General features: G+C 39.4%; 1 protein-coding gene across 2 annotated transcripts; it reads right to left on the bottom strand.

Moving 5' to 3' along the window:
- Nucleotides 1-2,819: 2,819 nt before the first annotated feature.
- Nucleotides 2,820-21,619, bottom strand: ltc4s (leukotriene C4 synthase). Of its 2 annotated transcripts, none has more exons than XM_084132437.1 (5): nt 21,308-21,619; nt 14,744-14,843; nt 14,587-14,657; nt 3,571-3,652; nt 2,820-3,204 (listed from the first exon to the last, which is right to left on the bottom strand). In XM_084132437.1, exons 1-5 carry the CDS (start codon nt 21,366-21,368, stop codon nt 3,054-3,056), a joined length of 465 nt encoding a protein of 154 aa, XP_083988563.1. In that variant the 5' UTR covers nt 21,369-21,619; the 3' UTR covers nt 2,820-3,053. The 2 variants fall into 2 exon arrangements, with proteins under 2 accessions (XP_083988563.1, XP_083988562.1); XM_084132436.1 differs by lacking the exon at nt 2,820-3,204 and adding an exon at nt 3,263-3,442 and having other exon boundaries at nt 21,308-21,615.
- Between the last annotated feature and the right edge of the window lie 2,574 nt (nt 21,620-24,193).

Raw genomic sequence — 24,193 nt, forward strand, 5'->3', positions numbered from 1 at the left:
CCCCTGCAACAGTTCCCCGTAGGAGGCCCAATGGAGAGAGTGGGGGTGGATGTAATGCGTCCTTTTCCATGATCGGAGAGTGTTAACAGGTTTGTGCTGACGGCTATGGATTATTTCACTAAATGGCCAGAAGCTTACGCCCTGCCTGATTAAGAAGCCGAGACAGTGGTGAACGCGTTGGTGGATGGCATGTTCAGCTGGTTCGGGGTTGCAGAATCCATACACAGCGACCAAGGCCGTGATTTTGAGTCGCGTGTCTTCTCTGTGATGTGTGAAAAATGAGGGATTCACAAAACAAGAACCACCCCTTTGCATCCCTAAAGTGATGGCCTCCTTGAGAGGTTTAACAGGACACTGGCGGAACAGCTGGCCATTGTGTCTGCCAAGCATCAGCGAGACTGGGATAAGCACTTTATCCTAATGGCGTGCCGATCCGCTGTGCAAGACTCAACCTCTTGCACACCCACCCTTTTGATGTTGGGGCGGTGAGATCAGAAGACCTGGGGAAATGTCTTTCGGGAGGCCACCTGATGCGCCTGCTGTGCCCCCGGGGCCTGAGTATGCTAGAAAGCTTCAGGACTCATTGGAAGCCGCTCATAATTTTGCAAGGAAGCAGTTGTTAAAAGCGGTGACCCGGCAGAAGCGAAATTATGACCATTGCACAGCGGGAAAGCTGGTGTGGGTGTACAGCCCTGAGAAAAAGAAGGGCAGGTGCCCTAAACTTGACCCCAAGTGGGTTGGGCCGTGCAGTGTTCTGGGGAGAATCTGAGAAGTTGTTGACCGAGTTCAGTTGCCTCGAGGGGTAGGAAGGTGGCCGTGCACCGGGACAGATCGGCACCTTATAGAGGAAGTGGGTTAAAAACACTTTGAGAAACGCATTGAAACGCATTAAAAACGCTTTGTTTACAGCCCAAATACCGGCCTCCTCTACAGTTGTGCCTATCCCAGAGGCTGGACCAGGACCCCAGTCGAGCACTTCCAGTCCTCTGGCAGACCCACATGCAGCCACACCAGTTCTTGAGCTGCAAACCTCGCATTCATATACAGCCCAGCCTCAGTTACACAAGGGCAACTGCGGCCTCAGTGAGTCAGGAGGCCGTTGAGATGGTTCAGGGACTATGTTTGTTCCCTCAAGGTCATAATTTTTTTCGTTCGCTACAATACCTACCTCATCAGTGCTACAGTATGATTCCTGAGAGTGACTGTTTACCTTGATACTGCTAATCACAACACCCATGAAGAGGAAACGACTGAAGCTTTAAGGGGGTTGATGGACTCAAAATCTACTTCATCTGTGTTTTGATCATCGATCTGAATCCGATCTAGACGTAATCTTTGAGAAAATGCGATTTTCTCAGTTTTTTGCTCAAAATGTAGATTTTTTTATGAAACTTACCCACATTAAAGTGTTGATAAAAAAAAAACAATACATAGAGCTAGAATAAAATGTTTAAAAGCAGAGGCTCTATATTTTATGTGCAACAAAATATTCTGGGGGACATGAAAGTTTTGCGAAAATGATCAAAAATGCGAGAGAGTTAAAAGTAGTTTAGAAGGCAGACATAATCAAAGATAGCCAGGCTATAGTCAGACATCCAGTAATTCGCTCATGGTGTCTGTGCATTTGTGTGTTTGGTTTTTTGTCTTAACATGTTTATTGTATCACGAAATTAAGACAATAGCTAAGAAATGTGTTTTCCAAGACTAATTTCTACAGTCATTTCATGCAGGTCTGGTCCAAACGCGCAGCTGGTTAGCATGCGTCACAGAGCGTATACTTCAGCTTAATTGTAAAGGAAAATGAGAGAACTTTTAAAATAACAAATAAAATTAGCATTACTATTTATGAAATTATTTATTAATTCATGCATTTTTTTAAAGGGAGAAAATCAGATTTTGAAATTACAAAGCTTATTTAAATCTGGTCCTATAATCTTTACCATCAGGAATGGTAGTTTGAGTGATTCTGTGGTGCTGCTGTACAGAAGCAAAGCCTCATTCTAGGGCTTCTATATGTTGGCAGATGTCCATCAGCTCAATACAGCACAGCCTTCAGTGACTCTGCTTTATGGTATTTCATCAAACACCAGAGCAGGGAATAAAGAATTCACACTGATCAAGTCTTTACTGACAGGCACTGATCTACGCAGCTGTTGCGCCTCCTAGCGGTCAAACATACAAAACACTGTCCACAGATGCAGAGCAATTCAGTCAAACACTTGAGGATTTAGAGATTTTTGTGTGAAGTCTGTCAAACAACAGTCTAGTCTTTACCGTTTACTAATGCTTACAGATTAGAAAAACATGCCTTTAAACATAACCACAGAGAAAAAATATTTATCAAAATATACTGAGATTAAATGATTATGGAAAAAAGTTGAGTCTTGACATATATTTTGTACTAACAGATTTAAACTTTTTATATCATGTGTTTAACATCCATCTGTCTATCTATCTATCCATCAATCTATTATTTCTAATCTATCTGTCAATCCATCTATCTATATCTGTCTACCTATCCATCTATCTGTCTATCTATCTCTCTCTATCTGTCTGTATATATATTATTTCTAATCTTTCTATCTCTCTATTATTTCTAATCTATCTCAGTCTATCTATCTATCTATCTATCTATCTATCTATCTATCTATCTATCTGTCTATCTGTCTATCTGTCTATCTATCTGTCTATCTCCATCCATTAAATTAATTTCTTAAGTCAATACTCGTTTACCTTGTTAGACAACATTGTCAGTGAAAAGCTTGAGAGTAAATATGAGAAGTGATGTATGAAGAAAACATACTAAATATTACCAAATATCACTTGGAAGCAGAATATTTTTATTGTATGTCATTTCTGGTCAAGTTGTAATTTGTATAAAATTATTCAAAAGAAATGAATTAATTGTATTTAGGATACAAAAGACATAATTCTCCTGTGAGATGTATACTTCCACTATTGGACATTCTCAGTAGAAAAAAACACTAATTAACATCCGATATTTGATTTATAAATGTAATGCTATATAAATGTTTTATATTGCTGCTTGTTGTTCATGTGTGTTCAGTCAGGCCCAGTAGATGAGTGACGGAGTGTATCAGGTCCAGTCCCAGATAGGCGTGTGTGAGGGAGCAGACGACACCCAGCCCGGACTGAGCGATCAGAGCCCACTGCATCTTAGCACTGAAGTACAGCGGCTCCAGTCTAACAGAGGACAGAGACAGGTGAGTACACACACACACACACACACACACCCCCCGGACTGAGCGATCAGAGCCCACTGCATCTTAGCACTGAAGTACAGCGGCTCCAGTCTAACAGAGGACAGAGACAGGTGAGTACACACACACACACACACACACACACACACACACACACACACCCCCCGGACTGAGCGATCAGAGCCCACTGCATCTTAGCACTGAAGTACAGCGGCTCCAGTCTGCCGGAGGACAGCCACAGGTCAGCCGACACCAGCACACACACACACCAACATTACTGACCACACACACCAACATTATTGACCACACACACCAACATCAACATTACTGACCACACACAGCGTTTTACCTGCCCTGAGCCGACTCCGCATAGCCGTGGAAGTACAGATAGCGGCCATAGAGGTACAGGATCCCGAAGAGCGCTGCCAATGCTAGAGAGAGAGAGAGAGAGAGAGAGAGAGAGAGAGAGAGAGAGAGAGAGAGAGAGAGAGTTGAGTTTTCAACACACTTTATTTATATCATTACAACGTCAGCAAAACATCACATTATCCAGAAAACAAAAACAGAGGTACAAAAAACAAGACTTATTGTAACATGGTAGTGAAGAACAACATTTCTTCATCAACTGCACAAATAGCTCCATTAAAACACCATTTGGGTAAAAAACTTTCTAAGTCATTCATCAGTTTATAGAACTTGAAATCGAACATAACCCTTGCTTTTACCATATTTTTAAATACAGTAACCACATGTTGTCCTTCTCTACCTTCTATTTTGTTTTTCCTAGTTATATAAACAGCAAGTTTGGCTTGCCCAATTAAAAAATTCAACAATTGACTTTTTACTCTTTGCGCCACACTATATTTGGGTCCAAGAATCCAAATTTTAGAAGAAAAAATCTCCCCAAAATTCATGAAAAGAACATCCAAAAAAAAAAACATCATGCAGTCTTGAACATTCTAAAAAACAATGAAAAATTGTCTCCCTCATTTTACAAAAAGGACAATCACTTGATACATTGGGATTAATTAAGCTCACAAATGCATTTATAGCAACTGCGCCATGTAAAACTCTCCATTGAATATCACCTGTACGTTTTTCAATTGGTGGTTTATATAAAACTCTCCAGACAGGTTTATCTCCATCATCTATTCCCAATTTCTCTCTCCACACTGTATCACTGCGCTCTTTTAATTTTGCTTTATTTAAAACTTTTACAAGACATTTATACAAAACTTTACTCTGGACATCCTGCAAACTTAAACCTTCTAGCCCCCTTAGGTTCAGAAAAGGTCCAGACAGTCCTTTGAGATTGGGACTAAGAGAAATACTTGGGAAACTGGTTCCTAATTGTACAGATCCCTTTCCATTATAATAATCAATTAACAGATTATTTTCTACCTCTGCGAATTTCTGTTTAAAAACATCCAGACTCTTTCCTACATACCGTACCGAATGCATACCTAGATGTGAGGCCATGGACTGAGCATTATTCAAGATAGAACCAGCAACATCCAACAATGCAGTTTTAAAGTCTTGGTGGTAATTAAACAATGATTCAGTCCAGGTGTAACTTCACAAGTAACATCAAACCGGGCACCATGTACAAGAGGTTCCTCCAGAAGCCAGTACAACGAGGAAGACGGCTCCAACCTCTTCTTTTCAAATAAGTCCCAAACTTTAAAAAGTCCCTTATAAAAAGGAGTCAGTCCATTGCACTGCAGCTTACTCGAGTCCATTAAAAACAAAACAGAGTTCAATCCCAGTCTGACAGCTTGATTAAAGATAACATCAGCCACTTTTCTCCAGACTAGATCCTTAGGTCCTGTGAGGTACCTTTGAATAAACAGAACTTGTTTAAAATGTCTTTAAGATGATCAACATCATTTTGCCCTTTAACCAAAACAATAATGTCGTCTGCATATGCAGATACCTTAAAATTGGCTCCAGAGCAAGGTATGGTCCAACCTTCAATGCTCTCTCTGATCTTAACCAATAAAGGTTCAATGGCAAGAGCATACAATATTCCTGAAAGTGCACAACCTTGTCTAATACCCCTGTTAATTTGAAAAGGAGCACTGAGACCACCATTAATTTTCAGTACACTCTCAACATCCCGGTACAAAACCCTAATCATGGCGATAAAACCAGAGCTGAACCCGAACTCCTCTAGCGTGCGCCAGAGATAGCTGTGCTCAACCCGGTCAAATGCCCTTTCCTGGTCTAGAGAAATGAGACCAGTGTCTATGTCCAATAGCCTAGAGAGGTCCAAAATATCCCGAATTAGATAAACATTATCATGAATAGACCTGTTAGGCACACAGTAAGTTTGATCACGATGAATAACATGCCCAACTACCTCCCTCAACCTAATGGCCAAAGCTTTAGAAAAGAGCTTTAAATCAGAGCACAAAAGTGAAACAGGGCGCCAGTTCTTCATTTCTTTTAAGTCACCTTATTTAGGTAGCAGGGTAATGACCGCCCTCCTGCAGCTCAACGGTAGCAACCCTCCGGCCAGACTATCATTGAGCACAGACAGCAAATCACCCCCCAGCACTGACCAAAACGTTTTATAAAACTCAATTGGTAGACCATCAATTCCCGGGGCCTTACCGCAATCCATGCTCCGCAGAGCAACATGCAGTTCAGATGCTGAAAGCGGCCTCTCAAGCCAAGAATTGGTCTCCTCTGGAACTTTAGGCAAACCCATATAAAAAGAGCTGTCCAGCTCACCTTCCCTCTGTATGTTCACTTTTATAAAGCTCAGAATAAAATAAAACAGCTCTTTTTCTAATCTCCTTAGGCTCCACAATTTCTACATCCTCCAAAGAGTATAAAGAATGTATAAGTCTGCTTTGACCATTCTTTTTTTCCAGACCGAAAAAGAACTTAGTTGGGCCATCCATCTCTACTGCACTCTGAAAACATGAGCGGATCAAAGCTCCCTGTGCTCTGATGCCTAACAGGTTATCCAGAGTTCTTTGAGGAGCTCAATATGTCCTCGATTTCCTGTGGACTCTACCAAAGTTCCACTATTTCAATCTCTAAGGCTTCATTGATTGGGAAATGTCCTTGGATACGTTGAGAGTGTACTGACGACACAGTTGCTGTATCTCTTTTTTCCCATGATCCCACCATTGTTGCAGGGAAGAAAACTCTTTTTTCCTGGAACTGAACTGTTTCCAAAAATAACTAAAAACATCCTTAAAAAAACAGTCTTGAAACAAAGAAGTGTTAAAGTGCCAATAGGCACTCTTAGACCTTATATTATTAATGAAAACACTACAGATTACTAGGCTGTGATCAGAAAACCCACTAGGCAAAATCTTACATTTCTTAATAACATTAAAATGGTATTTAAAACAATAGAACCTATCCAATCTAGCCATAGAAATATAATTTTCTTTTGTTTGCGCCCATGTGTACTGCCTTTGTTCTTTATATAAAGTTCTCCATATATCACACAAATCATGCTCTTCTATAAGTTTTCTTATAGCATGTTGAGAAGCTAGATGTGGCTCTTTATGGTTCCTATCCATTCCATCATTTGCCGTACAATTAAAGTCTCCTCCAAAAAATACGAACTCTTCCTCTTTACAGCTTGACAAAATATTACTTAATTTATCCAAAAAAACCCCAACCCTTTCAGGACCAACAACAGGAGCATACACATTTATAAAAACTAAAAACATTTTTTCAAATTTTGCTGTTATTTTCATTAGATGTCCCTCAGCAACATGTTCTGTCTCATATGAAATTGGTTTCAAGTTTTTCTTAAAAAGAAAGCCACCACTACAGTGACTTTTGTGACTTAAAATAATTGACCCATCCCATTCCATTAACCATTCATTCTCATTAAAAACATCACTATGAGTTTCCTGAACCAGCATTACATCAATTTTCTTTTGTTTAATCAGTTCATAAAGCATTGCTCTTTTCTTGCTGTCCCGTGCACCATTTAAGTTAAGTGTGCCCAATCGTATCCTACTCATAAAAAGGTAATATGAGCACACCAGTAACAAACATCTCAAAAAAAAAGAAGGGAAGCTAGACTGGTTCGAATTCATCGTTTAATAAATTTATTTTTAACTTCTTTTAACAATTTTCTTCAGCCTAAAAACTTCCTGTTCAGTGAAAGCTCCACCCTCCTTCATTAAAGCCCTGGTAGAATCTATAAACAGCTCACGATCTGGGAAATAATATTCTACATTTACACCTTTCATGCCTTTCGTGGTCTGAAGAAACTTTTTAATTTTGTCCAATACGTAAGCACTGCGGCCAGTTCGCTTCTGTGAAGCTGAGCTCACAGAGTCCGATGATTCACAATCACTATCCATAGCTGCTTTCCGACCGGAGGAACCTTTTCACAGTTCCTAGAACTATTGGCTAAAGTACCCGGATGTCGGCGTGTTCGCACCGCAGGAACTAGGAACGATTTTAGTTCTAGGAACTCCATTTGGAGGAACTAATTTAGGTCCTACTTCAGAGTAGGGTCTAAACCAGCACTATAGAGCTCGGTTAATCGGTTAAAGTTAATCCGTATGCAATTTGCATGTCTCTCTGGCGCGTTCACTTACAGCGAAGATCGCCAATCAGCATCGTCAACCTCATCTTTGCAGCCGACTGTGACAAAAAAAACCCCATTTGTTTATTAAACAATTAAAATGTGTGTGTGAATGTTGTTGCCGAGGGCTCAGGAAATTGTAAATCCGGCTCTGGATCGGAGGTGTAAGCGCTCACTCCACAGACCAGGTAGGAAAATATCAGGGAAACTGAGGCTTGGTATTAGCCTACTCCAGACTTTATTCATAGGGATCGATTCACCTATAGTGAGATACCTATTAAGTTTGTCAGTATACGGTATAGCCAACTTTTTTTGTCACGGCCCATAACTTTTTCTCTTTCTTTCTCGGTGCCGGTGGAGACCGGTCGGCTACGCTATTACTTTATTCCGAACGCTTCTGCGTTGCCTCTAAAATGGCCGCCGTTACCCACAATGCATCATTCCATAACGTCTACGCCCGAGCTCTATAGGAACTACCCGTGACGTTAGTGTACGCTGATTGACCGAACGCACGCGGAACACCAGCACCCGCCATTTTTAAAACAGCTATAATGTAAACACACAGATTATAGCCTATATATTTACTCCATAAACTAACTATACAAACATGGAAAACAGTGATAGATGGGTCTCTAAACCTTTATGCTGAAGAGAAAATCCAACGCAACTTTGAGGGGACCAAGCCAAACATGATTATGTTTATCTGCCCAGCTAGCAACACTGGACATCAACCACACGGCATAGGCTAATAACCTTTTTTCATATACTGTCTACTTTCTATAACAGTTCTATCTAATAACATGTTAAACAGTACTGTTAGACAGATCGCTAACTAATAAACACAGAGAATGCGAGCATTGTTTGCTCTGGCGTTCTCAGCGCCGCCAAAATAAAGGTCCGTCGCGCCGGCAAAATAAAAGTCACCGTGCTTGCGTCACACCCTTACCCCTCCTACCAGTTCCTATGGCCACTTGGCCAGTGCGAACGCAAACAGCAAAACCGAGTTTGGGGGAGAGTAGTTCTTAGAACTGTTTAGAAGTGGACAGTTCCTAGAACTAAGTTCCTGTAACTACTTGGTTGGAAAGCGGCTCATAGCAGACTCCTCAACATTACTCGACTCTGAGTCCACCTCGCTTGCATCAACAACAGCTGCTCCAGTGGCTTTTTTAACAGCCCTGTTTTCTTTGGTCTTAGTCTTCCTTTTTAAAGTCGGTGTTTTAAAAATACTCTGATCTTATGTCATGTCAACATCCACAGCGTGCTCTAATATGGCCTGTTCACTGACCTCAGAAACACCACCTTCATGCACAATTTCGTTTGAGGCCACACTCTCATCTTTGTTGCTTTCACGATCGTCACTTCCACTTTTGTCAACACAAGATACTGTATCACTTGTTTGTGCATGATCTGTATTTTGCATTTCGCCTGTATTGTGATTCTGGTCTGCACTCTTCTCAGGGCACACGCGTATCACGTGACCCTCTTGTCCACAACCAAAACACTTCATCGAATCTGAGGTAGCAAAAATAACATAATGAAAATCCTCAATCTTAAACTTCATGGCTAAATTAAGCTCTTCATTCTGGTTATTTAAAATCATGTGCACCTGCCTCCCAAATGATACAACATGCTTCAACTGTGGCGATTTACAACCGTGTGGGATTTTCTTCATTTTTGACACAAACTTTCCGTGTCTGGACAATTCCCTTTCAATCACTTCATTTTTAATAAACGGTGGGACATTTGATAATATTACTCTTTTCGCTGGTTGTACTAAAGGCATGACTGGAGTGAGGGAATCATTCACAACAATCCCGGTTTCTACAACTTCGTTAACTTTGTCAACATTGTTCAAAAACATTACTATTGCGCTATTCATTCTTGATGTAGAAAGAATGCAATCATGACCAACAACAGCAGCAACAGCAAGGACGCAGTCCTCAACTGAACAACGCTCCGCGGGTACTACCTTAACCGTGTCGGCGCGTTAAACTTTCCAAACTCGCGTGCTGAGACGCCGCCATAGTGATCAGTGCAGACCGACGACGCTCCTCACAAACACCTACAAACTTTCCTCTATTTACCCCGCAACAAAACCACAAGAGATAGATAAAAAGATCGAAAACTCACTCGCACCGTAGAGCTCACTCCAACACACACTCATGCTCCGTCTACAAACTCCCAGCATGCACGAGAGAGAGAGAGAGAGAGAGAGAGAGAGAGAGAGAGAGAGAGAGAAAAATATCACATAGTAGAACCATTTTTGGTTACTCAAAGAATCTTTCAGTGATCTGGGGTTTCATTTATAAAACTGTGCGTAGGATTCTTACTAAAAGTGTACGTGCGCCCGGAAGCCAAAAATGGCATAGGGCCTACGGCAAAAAAAAAATTCAGCCTTATAAACCTGTGCGTTTGCCAGAACCTGCGCAAAAATCCCTTTATAAATCCCAGTAAACGGAAGATTGTGCGCATTCGCGTCTCCACCCCGAAATAACCATATATGAGCTTGCAACGCCTCGTTTTACTATGCATATCATTTGCATAAGTATATTCATCCACGTGATGCCATGTTTAACGGTACAAGACATTATAAAAATATCAGGCCCAAGGTAGGGACCGACGACAGGTGCAGCAGAGGTGGGAGAGTGCGCTGGAGATGAAGATCTCCTGGACCGAGATCTGGCAGGCAGATCCACAGCGGATCAAGTTCATAGCAGTCTATGATGTCCTTCCTACAGAACGAGCCAATGCACATTGGCATGCGAGATCTGCATCTTGCGCCCCGCCCCGCAGGGCGGGTATAAACACAGAAACGGATGCACGCACCTTTTGTCTTTCACTTCGCAGCCGAGTGGTTTCACTGGTCTTCACGAGTGCTGCAAGAGACTCTGCAATTGAAGAAAAAAGCTCTGTATCCAGTGTTGGCGTGATAGCGCGATTAGCGGTAGCTGTGAGCACTACAGCTCACAAACTACTGTTTTCACAGCATCATTACTGAGTGTGTCGGTTTCGGTGGGCGTTCCTTTGAGAGTGTACAGCAGGCTGCACTACATCCCTGCTGTTACACCGCGGCTATCCCTGGGTGCCTCAGCACTAAAAAGATTTTTGTCCTTTTCAGGATGTCATTCTGCCTGTGCGTTTCTGGGTGCTGTCGTTCCCTGGCGCCAGCAGACTGCCACAATAGTGCCTCTCGTGTTTGGGCATTCAGCACGCTGAGGCTGCTTTTGTGAATAGCTCATCTGGAGATGAGGACTCGGCTGCGTTGCCCCCTTTGGGGAGTGTAGCGATGCCTGAGCCGGATCCAGAATGGACCCTCCACCTCGTTCCAACCCTCCACCTCGTTCCACCCCGGTGCCATTCTCCCCCGGAGGTGCTCACTAGGATGTGGACGGCACCATTTAGTGCCAGAAGCCGTCCTAGTGGCTCCTCCCTCCTCACCACCACTCTCGATGGCGGAGCAGCTAAGGGATATGTGGATATCCCGCCAGTGGAGCGTGCCGTTGCGATGCAACTGTGTACGGCATCTGCTTCCTCTTGGAGGGGTAATCCACGCCTCCCATCCAGAGCCTGTAAGTTTACGTCCGGTCTAACGGCGAAGGGTTACAGAGCCTGTGGACAGGCTGCTTCCGCCCCCCCATGCCATGGCGCTCCTGCAGGTCCACCAGGCCCAGGCACTCATGGACATACACGAGGGTGGTTCTGACCCAGAACTCCTCCGGGAGCTCAGAGCAGCAACCGACCTCACCCTCCAGGCGATAAAGGAAACTGCATATTCCGTTGGTCAGGCGATGTCCACCTTGGTGGTCCAGGAGCGCCACCTCTGGCTCAACCTGGCAGACATGAAGGAGACCGATAAATATCGGTTCATGGACTCCCCCCTCCCAGGTTGGGTTATTCAGCAACACAGTCAAGAAGCAGAGGGAGGCCATCCGCCACATCCTGCCCCGGAGGACTGCTGCTGCTCCCACCCGTCCGCCGGCAGAAGGCTGCAGATTCAAACCCTCCGTCCGCTCCTTCCCCCGAAAGAGGGCCGGGTGGAGAATCTTTTGTTTTCTTTTCTTTTTGTTCCACCACTGGCCAGTGGTACCCACAATTTCAATAAAAGAGCAGTTTCTGAAACCTTTGGGTCCCAAGAGGGCGCGATTGGCGGTGTACGACGCTATGCCTTATCACCCTCAGGCCCCTCTTCTATCGCCAGCGAGCAGCAGTGTCTGTGTTCCGGACGCATCCAAGAGGCCTCCACACACTCACTCTGCCCCTCAACGGAAGCAGGTACGTGTTGCACTATACTCTGAGTCTTTGGTTCACTGCAGTTTTAAGGAGAAAATACTCAGCAATGGAGTCGACTTATGAATTTACACATGGTTTGTCTTAAAGCATATTAAAAACACCACATAGGCATATAAACAACATTAAAAGCTGGATTTTCTCCACAGGGGGACTTTAAATGTTCTTCACGGAACCATAGATGCCAATCAAGAAGCTTTATTTTTAAGAGTGTAATAGTAACTGTGATGCTTGATTTAACCTAACATTGATCACCAGCTTATGGACCTGTTTCATTCGTTTAGATCTGAACCGAGGTGTTTTTTAAAGAGCACAACAAAACAACAGGACTGCACTGTTTTGCATAAAACATTTTCAAAGTTTGTTTTGTTTGCATGCAAAACTGAGGTGTGTGATGTCAGATTATGGTGGAAGTCAATGTCAGATGTGAGAGCTGTTTAATCTAGATAGACTTAATATAGTTAACCACAGTAACAAGGCAGGTATTATTTGTACACTTCTCACAAGGGGAAGTTCCTCTTTCTAGGCCAGCCTAAGGTGGTTTGCTAGACTTACCATCCGTCAAGTTCCCAAAAAACCCTTCTAAACCCGTCAAAACTGACCAGTCTGACCAAACATATAGGCATTTTCACTCTTTCAAATGAAACATTAGATGCTCTCTGTTACTGTATATAAATCAAGACATTTTCAGTGCGGTGTGTTTCTGTCGAATGCAATAATAATCCACGAAAACATGCCAGCATAACTAGCTTAGGTTGCTTTTTCAAAAGCTCTTTCACATGAAACATTTGTTGTGTTGAGCCATTTCAATTACTTTTGTTTGATTTGTTCATTGCAAACAGCTGAAAGTCTGTAAATGTGCCATTAAATCTGATTTGCAATGGGGGTTGAATAATTTCGATTACAACTGTATTTGCAAGCTGCTTGAGCTAGTCTTATTAATACCACAAAATATTACAGCTGCATTTTATCACGATTAATTATGGAAGCTTGTTTCCGCCATGGTATAAAACAATTTAAAAGATAATTGCAACTTTTTTTCTCACAATTCTGACCTTTTATCCCTCAGAATTGTGAGATATAAACGTGTAATTTTGACTTGTTTTTAGCAAATGCGAGTTTAACCCTCTACAGCACAGGGCAACGGGACGTTTTCTTAAGCCTATGTTCAGTACATGTTTTTTAAATGATTGCAACCAATTAGAATGGTTGAAAAAGTATCAAAGAACAGTCCAGTAAGGTTTAAGAGTCACTATCATGCACCATTTGAAGATGCGATGTCCTGTTCTGACACATGGTCACAGGAGCACATTGTGTGAGAAGAAGACAAGATTATTTGCTTTATTTATCTTATTTAAATGACATGAGCTTTACATAAAAAATGTGTGTGTGTGTGTGTGTGTATTTTGGCAGGTTTTATGAAGTTTTTTTATTTTGCATGTTCAGAAACTGGATGCACAGGAACACCCAGTGTAACGTACACCTCTATTTCACAGCAGAGAGGAACTGCTATATTTCTGCACAAGGAGTGAAATATCATTACGTGAAGTGCATGATATGACATGACACACTACATGATACAAACCTATGCCTGTATATTATCAAATATATCAATGAGTTTCAAGTGTTTTTCCCATTTTACTTAATGATTTTTATCAACATTTTTGAAAAAGATTTGTGATTTTTGTATTGCTCTCTGAGCATTGTATGATGCTAATTTCGGGGGGCCAGGGTCGGGGGAGTTATCCATAAATCAATAAAATGTTCCCAAATGAGCCAAGAAATTGTGTGCAGTAAGAGGGTTAAATTATTATTTTATGACTTTTCTTAGAATTGTGAGATATAAAGTCTAGAGTTTAAAGAAGTCATTCTGACTTGCAATTCTGACTTTATAACTTGGAATAACTATATCACGCAATTCTGACTTTATAACTTGGAATAACTATATCACGCAATTCTGACTTTATAACAATTTCCGAGTTTATATCTCGCAATTCTGACTTTAAAACACACTATTGCGAGTTTATATCTCACAATTCTGACTTTATAACACACTATTGCGAGTTTATATCTCACAATTCTGACTTTATAACAATTTCCGAGTTTATATCTCGCAATTCTGACATCATAACACACAATTATGAGTTTATATCTTGCAATTTTGACTTTATAACACACTATCGAGAGTTTGTATCTCGCAATTCTGACTTTATAACAATTTCCGAGTTTATATCTCGCAATTATGACTTTATAACTCGGAATTGCGACTTTATATCTCGCAATTTTTAGAAAAAAGTCCGAATTGTGAATTTATATCACACAAGAAAAAAGTCAGAATTGTGAATTTATATCACACAAGAAAAAAAGTCAGAATTGTGAGATAAAAAGTCGCAATTACATTTTTTATTCAGTGGCGGAAACATAATTAATTAATATGTTCTTCTTTGAGAACAAAGTTGGCAGTAGTCTACCTGATGATGATGATGCTTGGACTTTCAGCTGAGAGAGACTCACCTTGACTGAAGAAAACTCCAGCCAGCCAAAGAGAGAAGATGAAAATGGGGAAATACTCTGAACAGTTCGCTCTGGAAAAGCAAGATGATGACAAACATATGAGACAAAGCCTCTCAGCATTCATATCATGTGTGTAAGTGCGGTTCCTCTGACTCACTGTGCTCGGAAAACCCGCTCAAACTCGGGCGGGCCGGTGGTGGCGGGCGGAGAGACCGAGTGCTTGCGGCGCGCGTAGATCACCTTCAGGGAGAAGTACGCTGAGGGAAACAGGGAATAAACACGTTATTACCTACAGTCTATGGTTATAACACGGCTCTGTGGAATACTTGATTCTGATTGGTTAATAGCACCATCCAGTGGTATGTTATGGTGTGTTCAAGTCCTCCTGGGAAGTTCATATTTACGAGTTGGGTAGTCGTGTTTACGACGGTATGTGCGTTCAAGTCACTTTCGTTGGCGTAAGATGGCGGTGTACTTTCTCTTAATCAATTACACAAAAATACAGCAAAGGTTCTTAAACTCTAATTCTAGAAAATGAAGAACAAAGAAATGTGCATCAGGTGTGCTTCGCTTTTTTATGTTTTTAATTAATTTATGAAGCCACTGCAAACTTTATCGTTACATATTACATCGTTATATTATAATGCCATCATCTTCTGTTCAGGCAATTAGCTTACTTCGCTGTAAATAGAAAAGCCTGACAATATCACTGATAAATAAGTATTGGGGTATTCCGCCATGTTTCGCACTGACACGCCCCCAACTCATAAAGATCAGGGCTTACAGAAAATCCCGAGCTTCCCACTTGTATTTATGACATTGTGGTGGTGTGTGTTCAGCTGGTAAATACGATCTTTAGACTTACACGGCTCTGTGGAATACTTGATTCTGATTCGTTCTTTATAACAATTATAACAGCTCCATCCAGCGGTGTGATATGTAAGGGATAATGTAGACCGAGGCGGTTGTTATAGCGAATAACAACGCCGACAAGCGGAGGGGTCTTGAATCACCTGAAGGGGTTGTTATTCGCTATAACTAGGGCTGTTCGATTCCGGATTTTTTGGAATCGATTCCGATTCCGATTCCTGTTTCTGGAATCGAAAAGAATCGATTCTTGGAATCGATTCCTCACTGTTATTTTCGATTCTTTTCTTTTTTAATACCAACAGCATGTCTAACATTGTTGCGTCTTACCGTGCCACACAGCAAGAAACTCTCTACACCGGGCGTGACAAAGCGACCGTTGCAAATCCATTTGTCCTTCCTATAGATGTATTGTGACTTGCGAGTGCTTGGTCATAAATAGAACGAGGCATTTACTTTGGGGATTTGTCACGTCGTGCTTCCTGCATCAGGTGTAGACAGTACAGTGCAAAGACTAGGAATATGTTCACCATATACATGCGGTAGATTTTATTTTACATACATACCTAACTAAACACACACACACACATAAAATCGATCTATCCACATACTAAGTGTATACACTTGTATGTGGATAGATCGATTTTTATTTATTTGTGGTACATATATTTCATCCAGTATCATTAAACTATAGCTAAAATTCCTGTTAAATTCTAAAAGCATTTTGTTCAGGAACAGACTCATGCACACTTTACACATAGGCTACAAACTTTTTAGGCCTTTTAGTTTACACAACTTTTTTTTTTTTTAGGGCCTTTACACATAGCCTATAAACTCTTTTTAGGGCCTTTACACATATTCACTTTTTTTAGGCCTTTACACATATAAACTATTTTTACACGCACACCTGCGGCGACACAAATAAAGCACGAAAAGAGCTCTTTTCTGTCTGTGTCATACGTAGGTCACGTGCACACTATAATGTTCGCACCGTCTATGGTTCGCACGCACCCCTACACACAAGCACTGTTCCCACAATAACCATTCCTCCAGCTCACGCGGCGAATGCAATAAATGTATCCTAGGTCGCGTGGCCACTATTGTATATTAGCAGTCTGAACTTTATTTCTTTACAGGTGACGTGACTGTGTTGACAGATGAATTCAGCAACTGGCTGCGGTTTGTGTTAAAAAAAAAAAAAAAAAAATCTTAAAGAGGAGTCGATTCCCCTAATGGAATCGATTCCAACCTTTGGAATCGACTCTCAATTCCCAACGCCTCGGAATCGAGGAATCGATTCTTTTTGGAATCGAGTCCCAGCCCTAGCTATAACAACCGCCCCGCTATACATCCCAGCAAACACAGAACGTTGGCACAACGTAGCCAACTTTATAACAATGTTTTAACAACATGGCCAAAAGGTTGCTATAACTACGTTGTGTAGTGAAGGTTGTTACAGCGTTGTCACAATGTTGACATTAAACCACCGTTCAGGGCCATTGCTTAAGGTTGTGCCAACGGTGTCTTGACAACCACTGGACTACATAATGTAGGCTAGCCTACTCTTCACTGCCCTGAAGCGGGAAAACCAGCATTTTAAATTCCAACCACCTGTTGTTCCATTGTGTTCTCATTCATCATCGAGCAAGGATACGCGAGTAGCCTATTGCGTTTAGCCTACCTCAGCTATCAAACACAACCTGCAACTTTAATTTATAATGTGATTAATGTAGCATCGCTCGCACTGTTTAGTTTTTCGTTTGATTTTTCCGCTATTTAGTCTCATTCGTTTCTTTGCTCCTCTGGATTTGTGGATGTTTCCCCGGTGACACCGGCTTTCGGCTACTGTCCGCCATACAGACCTGGTTTTGTTCTTTAAATGTTCTGATCTGCCTTTGCTTTTTATATTTTATTTATTATACTTAAAATAAATTTGTATATTCGTTTATTTCTTTTTTCCCCCTTTTTTTCCACAAATGTATGACTTTTGGAAGTGCAATTTGATCATATGCAGTTTTAATAAAGTTGAATTAACGAAACCTTCATTTTTACTCTTCAAAGTGTAGGCTACACTTGCAGGTGTTGATAGCCCCATTAAAATAGATAAACAATAAACGATAAAAGTATATAATTATCTAACAAAATGCTAAATGGGGGATATAGCAGCATATAAAAATATTGTCAGAACGTTGTCTTGCAGTTGCTGAATGTCGCGCAACAACGTTGCTACAGCCCTGTCACGTCTTACAATTCTACGTTGTTATGATGTTGCGAGCACGTAGACAGCGACTTTGCCATAGCAGAAATGCAACGTGTAAACGCGAAATAACACACCGCATTGGAATTCAACCAAGCCATGTAATAATCCCAGATAACAACCGCTGAATACAGAAACACAGGCTCATCCGGGTCACTGAAGTCAGCAGCGCTATACGCTTTGTGGAAGTTTTGCATTTGGTGAGCAAATAAAATATTAAAACTCAGTCGAATCAAATATTTTGTGTACAGTTATTTAATTATGCCATCCAGTATCGTGGACTCGCTCTTGTTTCACACAAACGCAGCTGCCGCCATTTTGTGACTATTGTTTTGTACACTGTTGGATTATAAGATACAAACGATTTTAAAACAGTTTTCTGAAATCAATATCTCTTATCTCCATAATTATTAATGTGTTGAAATTAATAATAACTGTATACTGCATCTCTTAAATGTCCGTCTAGTTTGATCTCGCCGCTGAAACCGCTCTCTCCGCGAGCTTGCGTTTAAACACCTGATAGAATATTTCAACTCAGATCAATATTTCGTGTTTAATGATTTACTTATGTGGCAAGTAGCCGTGTAGGCTAATAAGCGGGATAATGTAATAATAATATTATTAATAATAATAATTGTATAATTAATAATAAATTACATACAATAATAATAATGGTATAATTAATAATAAATTACCCTCATACACCGGCTTCAACGCAGATGCCGCGTTCCAGGCAAACCCGTGTTTTTCCAACCAGTGGCGGACTGGGACAATAATTCAGGCCGGGAATTTGACTCCACTGCCAGGCCACCTCTGCTGCTGCAGTCACCACCACCCTATTCATGTAATCTACTGGACTGATAAACTTGTAGGCTAACCCTATTAATGTAACAGGTAGACTACCAGATGCAATATAAATGAATAAAAAAATAACCCTTAAAAACTCACTAGGAATACACCATTTATACTACCAAACCAATGACAAATAGAAAATTGGCTTTTTAAAAGAGATAATAAGAGACACATTCACATGTTGAAATATTTACATTTTATGTATTTTCAGTGCTCAAAAGGGGTGGGCGATATGGCAAAAATATAATATCACAATTTTTTTCAGAAAAATCACGATTCACGATTTTATCACGATTCTTTTTTTAATGTTGGTTTTACTATTTTGTGACTGAGCATTACAGCCAAACTAATGTCCATATTTTAAAAACAAAGCCTTAGGTAACAAAATATAAAATAAAAAAGAATAGCAGACAGGGGCGAAGATATTTTTTTGTCATTTTCTTTGTTATTAAATATTAAGATCAAAGATACACATTACTCATACACAACTTAATATACAAATTAAATAAACATTTGCTTTATGTTTTCAGCTACAGTAGGTGTATTTAACAGTAGCATTGAAGAAAGTAATTAAAATAACAAAAATAACAAATATGAAAATAAAACAAAACATAGACTTCACTGTATAAATTATACATTGATACTTATTAAAGCTACTATTAAAAATTATCAGTCAGGAGCAGTGAGTGATTTTCTCTTTGCATTTTGTTGTTTTTTAACATTAAAGGGATAGTTCTCCTAAAAATGCTATTTGTCATAAGTTACTCTCTCAAGTTGTTTTAAACTCGAATAAGTTTCTTTCTTTTGTTGAAAATAAAAGTTATTTGGAAGAATGTGGGTAACCAAACAGTTGATGTACCCCAGTGACTTCCATAGTATATTTTTCTCCTATGGAAGTCAATGGGGACCAGCTACTGTTTGGATAGCCACATTCTTCAAAATATTAATATTAGAAAAATATTAGAAAATATTAAAAGGAAATTAATGCAGGTTTGGAATAACATTAGAGTGCGTAAATAATGAGAGAATTTTTATTTTGGGGTGAACTATCCCTTTAAGGAGAAGCGGCATCGTGTTTACTATTACTACTGTCTCTTTAAGAGTTGCGCGCGACGCGTCTATTATACACGCATTTGACAAGCAGATTTTCTCTAAATTTTCTCAAGTTTGCGTTCACTTTAGACATAACCGACTTTGTTTATGTAAACCTTGTGTGTATTTGACAGTATTAGCACAATAAGACTCAAAGGATAACTTTGTCCAGTATCCAGGCGCTGGTAGACAGGCTTTTAGTGCATGTGAACTTCACATGTACGCGCTGAGAAACGCACACGTTAGAACAGCGCATCAGCACGCGAATTAAATGTTTAACCGACAAGGCATTAAAGCACATGCAAATTATGAACTTTTGTAAACTGCAGTGTCCCGTTCCGCAGCGTGTACGTCGCGTTGTTCAGGATGTTGGGACAGAGGCGCCAGAACAGCAACTGATAGAATGCACCACGATTCTACGATATTTCTTCAAAAGCAGATCATGGAGACATTTTAATCGTCCACGATCAAAAATCGTCATATCGCACACCCCAATGCCAAATTATTATAAATATAATGTAAATGTAATCTTGACCGACCTGTTCCCTTACTGGCGAACATGGCTGGGATTTTGCAGCAGCTTGCTGCGTCTGCATTCGTAGTTGCACACCAGCCTATCACATGCCAGGCTGATGGTCTGCACAGCGGCAGCCGGCAGGCCAGAACGACCGTCAGGCCACCGGGAAATGTCCCGGTGCTCCCGATGGCCAGTCCGCCCCTGTTTCCAACTCGTACTGGGAGTAACGTTACATCGATCTAGTACGAGTTCACGGGTGGGAAGTCACGGGTTTGACTGCCGTGCAGTGCACTTTCACGGGTATAAGGTTGGAAAAACACGGGTTACAGGTTGCCTGGAACGCAGATTTAACCTAAGGCAAACAAATTTCTAACACACATTGTGAAATATCCCGTTCTTAATCCGGATGTTTCTTTAATTGAAACATGTCGTCATACATTCACCTGACAAGCAAAAATATATTAACACTTGTTTTAGTGAATGTATAAATAACTTTCCTGTTCTGACAAATCTTAAAGGGATAATTCATAATTAACTAATAATGAACTACACTTATAATACAGAATTAAACTGTGTTAATGTTAATTTCAACATTTACTTATAATTTTAAAAAAATCTTGTTAACATTAGTTAATGCACTGTGAACTAACACAAAATGAACACCTGTATTTTTTTTAATTAACTAACGTTAACAAAGATGAACAAATACAGTAACAAACGTATTGCTCATTTAAGTTCATGTTAGTTATACGTTAATACGTTAACTAATGAACCTTATTGTCAAGCGCAACTGATATTTTGATAAACATGTTTCAGTATTTTTGTCAACGGTCACCAAAACAATCTTTAAAATACTATCTTTTGTGTCATAAACGACATTAGGGTGAGTAAACTATCCATTTAAGTACACAATAACATGTGATACAATAATTCCACTTGTTTACTCGTTTCGAGGTATCCTCTCATATCCTCTCCTCTAGGATATCTACGAGCCAACATGATTATTGGAGTTACTTTGGTCACGTACTAGTTTACGTGTCCTACTTGAAAGAGGCAAGTTCCTCAAGCACTTTCATCACACTGTATAAAACTGTTTCTCTGAGCAGACTGACGAACATTGATTTGACCATAGTTACCTTGCTCCATCATTCCCAGCACTGTGACGGCTGCCAACAACACGACCTGATCCAGCATCATCCCTGTGGACTCTCTCTGCGCGCGCGCGTGTGTGTGTGTGTCCAAACCACACGCCCTGGCTCTTCCTTGATCACTATATCACCATGACTAGATTGGGCGGGTATTACCCACATTACATCACTAATACATTTACATTTAGTCATTTAGCAGACGCTTTTGTCCAAAGCGACTTACAAATTAGGACTAAATTAAGCAAGAAACAACGCAAGTAGTGCTCAAAATCCGAAGTTCAGGCATTGTTCAGAGTAGCTGATAAGCCCGATAAGCGAGGATTTAAAGAAGGAAGGAATTTTTTTTTTTTTTTTTTAATGAGTAGGGGAGAGCGGGGCACAAAGTAACGCTTTTTGACTTTCTCAGTTTGTGTAAATCTACTTATGGTTCAGAGTATTTATTTTTCCCACATTAATTTCCCACATGTCTACTACAATTATGTGTTTTTGTTTCATCAATACAGTATATACTTTTTTCTTGATATACCCCGAAAGAATGGAAGTGAAATGTGACAACATGCCCCATAGGTGGGGTACATTGTAACATGTGTGGGGCACATTGTAACATGACCTTATGACAGCTTAAAATGTTATCTGATCTAATAAAAAAATATACAAAACAAACTAAAATATTTTCTAAATAAAATACAATTAAAAAACTTTTTCATATAAAATAATGGTAATTTTTAATAATTAAATATAAACTCATTTTTGAGTTTTGACTACGAACACATGAAAACACAGCTATACAACATAGTTCAAAACAAATAAATAATAAGTAATTTCTGAACATTGACTCTCAGTCTTTATTCACCTTTTTCTCATGTTTTCTCAATAAAATTAATAAAAGTATAGAATATAATAGCATATTTCTAATAGGGGCACATTGTAACGCAGTGTGACAACATGCCCCCGCCTGCACAACTGGGATTTAAACCCTGCTAGTGTCTTCTGATAGTTAGCGAAGCATTAAAGAACTATCTCAACTGTTAAATAACATCTTGGAGATTAAAATAATATCAGATTTGTCTTATTTTAAATAAACACAAAAAAATAGAGATGAAAAATTAACTTAAGTAAGAAATTTACTTTTGCTATGGTTTAATAAATGTCTATGGATATCTTCCAAAAAAAATGTCATTTTGGCGCAATTTTTTCTCTATATAGTGTTGATATTTTTTTTTTTTTTTTTATTTTTTTAATTTATTTATTTTTTATTGATTTTAAGAATTACAATTACAGTCAGGGGGGGTACAACGAGTAAAGCAGATAAACAAACATAAAATACATACATAAATAGCGACAAATTTACAAGTTAAATACAATTTTAAAGTGTTTACAGATTGAGACACACTTTGTAGCTTTCTTATTTTTCAAACCCAATATTGTGTTTAGGTATTGTACAATTTCTGCTCTTAAAATGAAAAATAAAGGCTTGTTTCCTCCAAATTTACTCTTATGAATACTAAATTTCGCTAACAGAAGCAGCAGATTAATTAAGTAATATTCCTTATGAAAGGATTTGTCATAAGCGAAAAAAACAAATAATACATTTTTAAAGCACAGTTGAAAGCTGGGCATGACATGAGCCTTAATAAAGGAACAGAAATCTGACCAAAAACAAATGGTATGAGGACAACTCCAAAATAAATGATAAAATGTTTCATCATGTAGATCACAAAATGTACAAACTGTATCAATATCACAATTAAATCTGTTCACAAGATAATAATTACATGGGTAATATTTATAAATGAGTTTAAGTGAAATTTCTTTGATTTTGTTTGTGATTAAATATTTGTGAGGAAGTTTCCAGATATTATTCCATAACAGATTATCAGCATAACCATTCCAAAATGATATAATAGCAGGTCTGGAGACAATATCCCTTTGGAGCAAAGCCCGTACACAACGATTATTATTTTTCATACAGGAAAGAGAGAAACAGAACGGCCTACTTCAGTATCAGCAGGATCCAGCGAGTATGGAGAGAGCAGAGGACAGGTGTTTTTAAGAAGCATGTTTAGACCAGAGGGAACAGCATCCATAACCACAGCAAAGTCCTTAGGAGTAATTGGAATATTATATTTAGAAAGGAATTCAGAGGTCAACATAAGACCTTCATTGTTATACAGTTGTCTAACAAAAACTATATAATTACAAAACCATTTCATAAGAAATAAAGATTTAGATTTATACAGAATATGCTTATTGTTCCAGATAAAACATCTGTTTGGAGAGAAATTGTGTTTATAGATTAAATTCCAGGAAAGAAGCATTTGTTTATGAAAGTTAGAAAGTTTTAAAGGAAGCTTGGTAATACTGTAGTCACAAAGCAAAATAAACTGGAGACCACCAACTTGTGAAAAGATAAAGTGTGGTATAATATTCCAGATAGATGTTGGTTTTTAAGGAATTGCTTAATCCAGTTAACTTTGAAGGTGTGATTAAGGCTGGTAAAATCTAAGAAGTTCAGGCCTCCATTTTCAGTTGAGTTCATAACCACAGATTTTTTTATATAATGGGTTTTATTTTTCCATAAGAAGTTAAACAGCATTTTATCAATAATTTTACAAGTATTATCATTAACTGCTAGGGAGAGCGCTGCATATGTAAGTCTCGAGATGCCTTTGTGATCAGTACTCTCTCCCTCAAGGATAGGTCTCTCAATAACCACTGATTTCATTTTGTTTTGTTTTGTCAATGACTGGTGAAAAATTAAGTTTATATCGTTCCTCTTCATTCTTTACAATCTTAATACCTAAATATGTGATTTCATCTTTAATGGGGATATTACAAATTGACAGAAGATTACTGTTTTTAAGAGACATTAAT

Source organism: Abramis brama (assembly GCF_963993115.1).
Source record: "Abramis brama genome assembly, chromosome: 13".
Taxonomy (NCBI): Eukaryota; Metazoa; Chordata; class Actinopteri; order Cypriniformes; family Leuciscidae; genus Abramis; species Abramis brama.

What these genes read in the sequence shown, in the direction of transcription:
- ltc4s (XM_084132436.1), bottom strand. Translation starts at nt 21,368, where the DNA reads ATGATGCTGGATCAGGTCGTGTTGTTGGCAGCCGTCACAGTGCTGGGA. An exon ending in TGGAGTTTTCTTCAGTCAAG is followed by an intron (nt 3,653 to 14,586) that starts GTGAGTCTCTCT and finishes CTCTCTCTCTAG; the next exon opens with CATTGGCAGCGCTCTTCGGG. An exon ending in GCGGAGTCGGCTCAGGGCAG is followed by an intron (nt 3,443 to 3,570) that starts GTAAAACGCTGT and finishes GTCCTCCGGCAG; the next exon opens with ACTGGAGCCGCTGTACTTCA.